Source organism: Plasmodium gallinaceum, assembly GCF_900005855.1.
Source record: "Plasmodium gallinaceum strain 8A genome assembly, contig: PGAL8A_v1_53, whole genome shotgun sequence".
NCBI lineage: Eukaryota > Apicomplexa > Aconoidasida > Haemosporida > Plasmodiidae > Plasmodium > Plasmodium gallinaceum.
In genome coordinates this window covers 76,190-85,175 of record NW_021628210.1, presented here as the reverse complement: position 1 = coordinate 85,175, position 8,986 = coordinate 76,190, and the positions used below count along the sequence as shown (strand labels likewise).

At 16.2% G+C, this 8,986-nt stretch overlaps 4 protein-coding genes across 4 annotated transcripts; all 4 read left to right on the top strand.

Annotated features, from left to right (window-relative positions):
• Positions 1 to 462: 462 nt before the first annotated feature.
• On the top strand, positions 463 to 3,234 carry PGAL8A_00068000 (conserved Plasmodium protein, unknown function; the record flags this gene model as incomplete). The annotated part of the gene is made up of 1 exon (XM_028671310.1): positions 463 to 3,234. One exon carries the CDS (start codon positions 463 to 465, stop codon positions 3,232 to 3,234), a length of 2,772 nt encoding a protein of 923 aa, XP_028525798.1.
• A 581-nt stretch (positions 3,235 to 3,815) lies between these two features.
• Positions 3,816 to 4,892, top strand: PGAL8A_00067900 (bis(5'-nucleosyl)-tetraphosphatase [asymmetrical], putative; the record flags this gene model as incomplete). The annotated part of the gene is made up of 5 exons (XM_028671199.1): positions 3,816 to 3,831; positions 4,158 to 4,256; positions 4,335 to 4,456; positions 4,537 to 4,646; positions 4,793 to 4,892. The coding sequence occupies 5 exons, from the start codon at positions 3,816 to 3,818 to the stop codon at positions 4,890 to 4,892; spliced, it is 447 nt and encodes a 148-aa protein (XP_028525797.1).
• Positions 4,893 to 5,676: 784 nt separating this feature from the next.
• Positions 5,677 to 6,648, top strand: PGAL8A_00067800 (phosphomethylpyrimidine kinase, putative; the record flags this gene model as incomplete). Its single annotated transcript, XM_028671088.1, has 1 exon — positions 5,677 to 6,648. One exon carries the CDS (start codon positions 5,677 to 5,679, stop codon positions 6,646 to 6,648), a length of 972 nt encoding a protein of 323 aa, XP_028525796.1.
• Positions 6,649 to 7,608: 960 nt separating this feature from the next.
• Positions 7,609 to 8,508, top strand: PGAL8A_00067700 (conserved Plasmodium protein, unknown function; the record flags this gene model as incomplete). The annotated part of the gene is made up of 1 exon (XM_028670976.1): positions 7,609 to 8,508. The coding sequence occupies one exon, from the start codon at positions 7,609 to 7,611 to the stop codon at positions 8,506 to 8,508; it is 900 nt and encodes a 299-aa protein (XP_028525795.1).
• Positions 8,509 to 8,986: the final 478 nt, after the last annotated feature.

Here is an 8,986-nt window from a genome sequence, read left to right as displayed (position 1 = left end):
TTTAATTTTTTTTTTTTTCAATAAAAAAAAAAAAAAAAAAAAAAATTATTTTTTTTTATGACTTCTTATTGTTAATGAAAACATTTTAATTTTAAATTAGTAAATTCAAAGTTCATTTAAATATATGTATGTTTTTTGTTTCATCTAATTTTATTTTAAATAATTGGTGTTAAATTAAACCCATTTTTCAAATGTTTTCCCTTAATGTTAATAATATAAAAGTACCAATAAAATAATTTTAATAAAAAAAAAAAAAAAAATAATAAATAACCATTTTTTTTTTAATTATTAATTAAATATATATAAAGTATTATTATATCAAACCTTTATTCTTTTTAAAATTTCCGAGTATATTTAACTTTTTTTTTTTTTTTTATTATTATTATTATTATTTTGATTAAACATATTATAAAACATTAAAATGTTTTTTCAAAATAAAGATTATTATAAGGATTAAGAAAAATGGATAGAGCACAGTTAAATTTAAAAATATTAATGAAAAAATTTTTAAGTGATGAAAAAGAATATATAAAATTTGAGAATAAAGGTAATAAAGATATAATAGTTTTTGAAAAGAAAAATTTTTACATTTATAGTGATGTTTTATGTGGTATTGAAAGTCGGAAAAAGGAAAAGTATAATATAGGAGATATTTATTTATTTTTATGTTTGCCTAAAAATAATTATACTTATTCTTATATTAATTCTATTGGTTATAAATATATAAGTATATTAGAAAGAAATAAAATTATAAAAATTATAGAAGAAGATGAGGATAGTGACGAAATAAAAGTTAATTTTTTTATTTATGATGTTAAAAAAAAAATAGATTTACATGATTATGTAGATATAGAAAAAGAACATATTATAAAAGTAGAATTATTTAATTATGAAAATAGCGAAGATGCAGGAGGTAGTGAAGATAATATAGAAAAAAAAGATACAAAAATAAATGAAAATGAAAAAAATAAAATAATTAAAAAAGAAGACTTAATTGTTATCAACAAAAATAATATAGAAAATAAACAGGAGAAAAAATTATCAGATATCAACAAGGAAAATAATAAATCGAACGAAGATAATCTCATATCTTTTGAAAATACTAGAAAAATATGTGATTCAGATAAAATATTAGGGTCTTTAATATTTTATTTTAAAAATGATTATATATATAATTCCTTATATAAAATGAAAAATAAAAGCTTAAGAAAAAAAAGAAAATATAATTTTGTAGAAGAAGATATGTCATTTTTGGAATACGATGAGTTAATGTATTATAATATTAATGAAATAAATTCAATTGAAGAATATGATAATGAATTAGGTAGTTTTGAGTTTATAAAAAAAAAATGTTCTTTAGAAAAAGGTTTATATAATGACAAGGAATCAAATAATAAAGAAGAAGAAAATATTTGTGAAAAAGAAGAAAAACTAAATGACAAGTACTATCATGAAAATAGTGAAAATCAGAAGAACGGTGATTCTATAGAAAAGAATAACAGTATTGTAAAACATTATTATGAAAACAATTTTTTTCAAAATATTTTTTTTCAAAATTTAGATTTATATTCTTTATTGAAAAATACATATTTTAGAAAATTACCTAATGAAGAAGAAATTAATAAAAATGTAAAATTAATTAGTGAAAATTTTTATAAGAATTACATGAAATTTATTGAAAATAATCACAAATTGAATTCTTCGAACAGTGAATGCCCATTAAGTGAAAGTATAAACAGTTTCATTGATATAAATGATGAATACATTATTAATAAGAGTTTAACAGAAAAAGATAATTTTATTTTTGATTGGAATACACATGATATGAATGAAGAATATGAAAATTCAGTAAATAAATATAAAAAATTAGATTATAATCATATATTATTTTCTTTAAGAAAAAAGAGAAGGGAATTTTATAATGGAAAAAAATCTCTTGAAATCATGAAAAATTTTAATGAACATGATAAAATTATATTATTTCATAATTTATTAGCACAATATATATACTCCTTAAATAATAAAAAATATTATGAACAAAATAAAGGAACTATAGATTTTGTTCATAACTTTATAAATAATTTATCTCATGAGGAGTATTTAAATATAGATATGGAAACTCTTTTTTTACCCGATTTACATATTTCTTTTACGGATTCAGATGAGTTATCCTTTGAATTGAATGCACAAGATAAATGTAATAGAAAAAGAAAAAAAATAGAAAAAGAGAATAAAAATGAAGAAGGGAATAATATTGATAGTAATGATGAAAAAAAGGAGTTTATGTTGAGATCGTTTAGTGAAAATACTAATGAGATAATTGATAATAATAAGAACATAAGAACATATATTGATAATTTTAATTTACCTCAAGACAATTATATAGAAATAAAAAATAATATCAGTCTTAATTTAAGTAATTTAAAATTATCAGAAGAAAGTATTAATAATAATAAAGAATTAATTAAATTTACACATGTTAAAGAAATAAATTTTAAAAATGCATATGATATAATAGGAAGAAATTCTTGTGATTTTAGCAGAATATATAAATTTTTTGAAGAGGAACTTTTAAAAAAAAGTAATATAAAAAATGTATATATAAATGGGATAAAGAAAAATATTATTGTGGATGATAATAGTAAAATAATTACTCCAAAAAAAACTTTAAAATTGATAGATGAAATACATTTAAAATATAAAAAAAGACCAATAATTTTAATACCAAAAGATAATAATATAATAAATAAAACTAATGTTGAATCCTTTTTTTTGCATAATAATTTAAATAGTACCAATCTTCCTATGCAAAGTAATAGTACGAATGGTATATATGATTCTTTATCAATAATATATAAAATGTTTAATAAAAGTATTAAATTTTTATTTATTGAAAATGATAAAATATCTAAATTCACAGAAATTGACTGGAAATGTGTAATTGCAGTTATTTTAAAACCTAATGAATCCTTAAAAGAACTACTAAATGAATATCCATTTCAATCTCTGAAAGATTTATTTCATACTTTTAAGGCTTTTGTTTTTATGTATAATGATGATAATTTATCCCCTGATTTATTATCTCATAATAATATTGAAATTATTAAATTGATTCATAATAATAGAAAAGATGATTACATTTATGTTAATAAATTTTGGAACATAATTGAAAAATTTATTTTACAAAGAAGAGATAAGATTTTTTTTTTTAAAAAAAAACATTTAGTAAATTGAAATACATAAATTTATAATACTTAAAATTTTTATTTATATTTTTCATTTTATTATTTTTACCTTTTTTTTTTTTTTTTTTAATACTATGTTCATTTCACCTTTGTCATAAATTTATTTCTATTATTATTATTTTTTATCTACTATTTTTTTTGTATTTTCTTGTATTCTTATCTTTATTTATTAATTTATTTTATTTTTTTAATATTTTTTTTTTTTTTTTTGGAAATTATTAAACTAATTTATTTTTAAAATTTTATAAAAATCAAAGTTTTCATTATTAATATAAAATACAAGAATATTCATATCTTTTGTTTTTTTTTTTTTTTTTTTTTTTCAAAAGATGTTAATAATTTTTCTTTGATTACATTAATTAATCTTGTATAAAAAATAAAATAAAATGAAGATAAATTATAATTATTTTGTTAAACTAGAAGAATAATTTTAAAAACTATTTTTTATTAATTTTTTTCTTTTTTTTTTTTAAAAAATATTTTTTTATTATTAGCTACTCTACGTTTTATAATTTTAATTTTATAGAACTTGCACTTTCATATATGAGAAAAAAATTCAGAAAATAATAAATGAAAAAAAATAAAAGTATAAATCAAAATAAAGAATTAAAAACAATTTCTAAAAAGAAATATAGGATTTTAATAAAAGCTCATTTCTTGATATACATGGCATAATTATTTCTATACTTAAAATCGAAGGTTCTACACTTTGAAGTTATTCTTGTTATATATAAGAGAAGTTTTAAAATGGGGTATTTAAAAGAAGAAAATATAAATATATGAAAAATAATTTTTACAAAAAAATAAAAAATTATTAATTAAATAAAAATTGTTATTGAATACTCTTGAAAGAATTTCATAAAAAAAAAAACCTCTTTTTTTTTTTTTTTTTTTGTAGAGCTGTTATAAGAGCCTTTGGAATATTAATATATAGAGTTGAATATAATAATAGTAAAAATGTTTTGAATAATAAATCAAAAATTGAGTTTTTATTTTTAAAAGCATCATATGGTAATAAACATTGGACCCCCCCAAAAGGTTAGTTAAAGTATTATTTTAATCTTTTTTTTATTTTTTGTAATTATTTAGAATTTTTATTTTATAAAGGATTGCATGAAGAAAACGAAAATGGATTAGAGACGGCTATGAGAGAAACATTCGAAGAAACTGGTTTAAATAAGGATAAATATAAATTACTAAATTTTGAAAAAGTAAAGATTTTAAAAAATATTCAAAAATAACATTATTTGCATTTATTTTATTTTTTTTTTATTTACTTTTTATTATTTAGACTTTAATATATAATGTTAAAGATAAAACGAAAGAAACTACCTATTATTTAGCTGGTTTATTAAATAATGATGAAAATATTAAATTATCAGATGAACATACTGATTTTAAGTATGATTTATAAAAAAAAAAAAAAAAAAAAAAAAAAAAAAAAAGATTATATATATATATATATATATATATATATAAATTGTATATAAATAAATATAACCAGTTGTAATTATATTACCTTTTTTTATTTTTTTGTAAACATATAGATGGATACATAGTAATGAATCAGATGTGTATTCTCTTCCTGATTCTTTTGCAGAATTAATGAAAAGTGCTGAAGAGTTCATTAGAAAAATAGGAAAATAAAATCTTCTTTATTCTATAAAATAAGAATAGGTTGTAATTAAGTTATCTATATATGACATATATAGAACATAAATATTTTATTTTTGAAAAGTATAATAATATATTTGTATATAAAATTTTCTTTTTTTATAAAATATTTGAACTAACATTTGCTTAATTTTTATCTGATACTTTAGATATTTTTAATTGTTTTTTAAATTTTTTTTAAAATTAACATAGTTAATAAATTATTATAAAAAAAAAGATTAACTTTATAAATTTGTAAATTTATGTAATTTTGTTTAATTATTTATCTTATTATTCCTTTTTTTTTTTTATTAATTTTTTTTTTTTTTCACATTTTTTTTTTTATAAAAAAAGAATAAGAAATATATAATATAAATTTCCAAAAAATTTATTTAATAAATATTTTAATGAATAAAATTTTAATTAAAAATATATTTTCAACTATAATTATTTTTCATATCTATTATTTCTTAAAAGAAATAATATAATTTTTGATTTTAATATATTATATTTTTTAGAAGTGTTAATTTATTTATTTTATTAATTTTTATTTATATTATATTTTTTAGAAGTGTTAACTTATTTATTTTATTATTTTTTATTTATACTATTATTTAAGTTATTACATTATTTATATTATATATATATATATTTTTTTTTTTATCAATCTCTTTTAGTTATATTTTTTTATTGTTTATTTTGCTTATTTGTTTATTAATTGTTATAGATCCATCATAATAAAAAATATAAAATTGTATAAATTTTTTTATTAATTAAAATGACAGAAGTAACTAAAATTTTAAGCATAGCAGGAAGTGATAGTTGTGGTGGTGCGGGTATTCAAGCTGATATAAAAACTGCAACAAGTTTAGGGTGTCATTGTTGTACTGTATTTGTTGTTTTAACTGCACAGAATACTAAAGAGATAAAATCAATTATAGAAATTGAAGAAAATTTCATTATTGATCAATTAGATAGTATTTTTGCAGATACAGAGATAAATGTTATAAAATTAGGAGTTTTGTATTCTAAAAAAATTATATCATTAGTTCATAATTATATAAAAAATATAAATAGTAAAAGAGAAAATAAATTATTAGTAGTATTTGATCCAGTTTTTGTTTCTACTTCAGGTTGTATGCTAGTAGAAAATATGGAATATATAAAATTTGCTTTAGATTTAATTTGTCCCATAAGTACAATAATTACACCTAATTTTTATGAATGTAAATTAATTATGAAAGCTTTAAATTATGACGTTGATTTTACAAATATAAATTCAATAGAATTATGCAAATTAGTTACAGAAAAATTAAATATAAATGCCTGTTTGTTTAAAAGTTGTAATATTAGTAAAAACGGTACTGAAGAAAATAAATTGTATGCAATTGACCATTTATGTATAAGAAAAAATAAAAATGAAATTGAAAATATAAGTAACAATGAAAACATAAATATAAAAGAGGGAAAATATATTTATGACATTTATAAATTAATAACTAAAAGAACACCAGATGCTGACATTCACGGTACAGGTTGTACCTTATCAACAGCCATTTCTTGCTTTCTATCAAAAAAGTATGATTTACTTCAATCTTGTATTGAATCTAAAAAATATATCTACAACTGCATTAAATATGCTTACGATTTTGGAAGTAAAAGTAAAGGATTAAACAATTTAAAAGCATCACAAAATTTAAAAAATTTCAATGATTTTGAAGTAATAAAAATTGCTCAAAATTTATCTTAAATGTTAAAGAAATAGTAATTTTGTTATTATTTTTCATTCTTTTTATCCATAGTTTCTTAATTATTTTTAATACAATTTTTTTTTTTTTTTTAAATATGTTTTATTGTCTTTTAATTCAGAATTCTTAATAAATTATTTTATATAATAAATATTTTTTTTTAATAATAATTTCTTTTCATGAATTCATATTCCGCATATAAAATATCTATTTATTATTTTTATTTTTGATATTTAAATTTAATTTGTATCTTTTTAATTAATAATATAACTTTAATATTTTTACAATAGACGTATATTTTTAATTTTCTTTTGATTAAATATATTTATATATTTATTTAAATTATAATAAAATCACAAACATATATATATATATAATAAACATGACTTTTACAAACACAATACATATTTACATTTATATCTAAATATGTTAAAACTGCCTTAATTAAAAAGAAATAAAAAAAAAATAAAATAAAAAAAATTTATAAAAATAAAAATTTCCAATTGAATAAAAACTTAAATTTAATTTTCATAGAAATACATTAAAACAAATAATTCAAAATAAACATAAAAGATGCCAAATAGAAAATGTATAATAATAACACTTGAGAAAAAAAAAAAAAAAAAAAAAATAAAATATTTAAAAAATAAAAAAAAAAAAAAAATAATAAAATAATAATAAAAATAAAAAAAAAATAAAAACGAATATATCTAAAAGAGTTAATAAAATTAAAAATAAAGTTATGAAAAATATGTGAATAAAATTATACAAAATTTTAAAAATATTTGAGTAAAATTAAAAGAAACATTGGGAATATATTATTTGAAAAAAGTTGCAAACAATATTATAAAGAAAATATATTTTAAAAGATTATCATAATATATTATAATAATATATTATATATATATATAATACTATATATTTTTAATATAGTAAGAAAAAAAAAGAAAAATAAAATAAAAATGAAAAAGAATTATATAATTAGACATTTTAATAAAATAGCACATGTAAAATATTATAATAGTACTAGTAAAAATGTGTTAAATAATGGAAAGAATGAATATACAGGAAATTTAATTAAAGATAATATAGATAGCAAATTTATAAATTTGGTAAATAAAAATAAATATAACACTTATAAAAATCGAGTTTATAATACTAGCATGTATAATAATTCACACCCAAGTTATATGAACAATAATGAAAATACTAATAATAATTTATTAAGTCATTATAATTATAAATATGATTCATCTAATTATTATCAGCAAAAATATAATTCAAATGTAAGTAATGAAAGTTCAGATAACACTTCTTATCAATATTTTAATATATTTGGTAGTACTGCTATGTGCTTAATAAAGCCAATATTTCCTGATTATATTATTAACAAAAACAAGTTAACAATATATGGTAAAGGTGGATTTCAATTCATGTTTATGAGAAAACAAAATAATTCTAATAAATATGATAAAAATAATAAAATGAATATATTTCTTAAAATTAACAGCTTATCAAGTGTTTTATCTTTAGATAGTATAGAAAAATTAACAAATGCGATAGTTATTAAAGGAAATAACAATAATTATTTGACTATTGATAAACATAAAGAAAAAAAAGATCATATTGTTATAAAATATAAATATCAGCCATCAAATGCTATTGATAATAATTTTAATGAAATAAATAATAATTTGAATATTGATGTTAATAAAAATATCAATATAAATGAATTAAACGAGGAGAAAAAAAATAATTTTGAAGAATTACATGTTAGTTCTCCTTTTACAGAGTTCTTAATATTTCAAAAAGCTGCTAATTTGTTACTACCTCAACTAATCGGATGGTCTAAACCTAATTAATTTATCTATAGTATTCTTTCATAAAATATTTCTGTGTGATAATGAAACATTTTTTTTTTTTTATTTATTTTTTTTTTTTTTTTTTTTTTAATAGTACTTAAAATTTTTTTTTTTTTTTTGAAGAATTTTATAAATTATAAATACAATGCTATGAGCATAAATATATATAAAAACGAATAGGTTAAAATTATTTACTTTATTTTTTAACAAAAATATAAAGTTTTTTTAAACAGAATAAAAATATGGAAAAATAAATGTATAAAAAAAAAAAAATATATATACAACAAAAAAAGCTTTCAAAAATGAATAACTATGTATTTTTTATTTTTTTTATAATTTGATTTTAATTATTATTATTTTTTTTTTTTAATCCTTTTTAATATATTAAATTTCTTTTTTTTTCTTTTTTTTTTTTTTTTTTTTTTTTTTTTTTTTTTTTTTTTTCTTTTTCAGTTTTTTTTTTAGTTTTTTTTTTACA